The sequence below is a fragment of the Egretta garzetta genome, unplaced genomic scaffold (assembly GCF_000687185.1).
Source record: "Egretta garzetta isolate BGI_Z169 unplaced genomic scaffold, ASM68718v1 scaffold141, whole genome shotgun sequence".
Lineage (NCBI taxonomy): Eukaryota > Metazoa > Chordata > Aves > Pelecaniformes > Ardeidae > Egretta > Egretta garzetta.
This window is the reverse complement of record NW_009258664.1, coordinates 2864-3677: the sequence shown is the minus strand read 5'-3', so window position 1 is coordinate 3677 and position 814 is coordinate 2864. Positions and strand designations below refer to the sequence as shown.

Sequence of the window (814 nt, the reverse complement as noted above, 5' to 3'; positions counted from 1 at the left end):
CCCAGCCGTAGGCACGGGCACCTCCCTGGCGCTCTCCTCGCTGCTCTCGCTGCTGCTCTTCGCCGGGATGCAGATGTACAGCCGGCAGCTGGCCTCCACCGAGTGGCTGACCATCCAGGGCGGGCTGCTGGGCTCCGCGCTCTTCGTCTGCTCCCTCACCGTATCCTTTGGGGCTGCGGGGAGCGGGGTCGGGGGTGCGGCACCCCGTTCTGTCCCTTAACCCTCCGGCCAGGCCTTCAACAACCTGGAGAACCTCATCTTCGGCAAGGGCTTCCAGGCCAAGATATTCCCCGAGAGTAAGTGCTGCGGCGGGGTGGGGAGGAGGGGGAGGGTGCTGTCACCCCAAGGCCTCGGGTGTGCTGGCTCGCAGCGGGGCTGCACGTGCTCTGCCTGTGGGACCGAAGGGTCCCAGCCCTGTCCTGGAGGAAGGGCCCACCCTGCAAGTTCCCCCCCCGAGCTTCTCCCATGCCGTGGGTAGGTTTGCCCTGCTGCCCCTCTGTGGCCCTGGCCACTGCAATTCTGAGACTGATGTCTTGGGGCAGCGTAGCCATGTCTTTTTCACTCTCCTGTTTCTCCCCTGCAGTCCTCACCTGCCTCTTGCTGGCTCTCTTTGCCTCTGGCCTCATTCACCGAGTCTGTGTGACCACCTGGTGAGTCCAGAGCCCGCCCTGCAGCAGCCGTCGTGCTGCTGCCAGGGACCCTGATGGTTCCTGCATGCCGCCGGGAGGGGAACGGGGCACTGGGCAGCGCCAGGGCTGGCCAGGGACCCCCAGGGCGTCCCGCATTAGGCACTGCGGCACAGTGGGATCGAAGG

General features: G+C 66.6%; 1 protein-coding gene across 1 annotated transcript in view; it reads left to right on the top strand.

Moving 5' to 3' along the window:
- The first annotated feature begins 6 nt into the window (after positions 1-6).
- The window catches only part of KRTCAP2 (keratinocyte associated protein 2), a 1347-nt gene continuing 539 nt past the window's right edge, over positions 7-814 (top strand). The window contains exons 1-3 of the mRNA XM_009648440.2: positions 7-160; positions 233-296; positions 584-650. Coding sequence (XP_009646735.1) covers positions 68-160; positions 233-296; positions 584-650 — 224 coding nt within the window. The 5' untranslated portion in view covers positions 7-67. The remainder of the gene's footprint in view (positions 161-232; positions 297-583; positions 651-814) is intronic.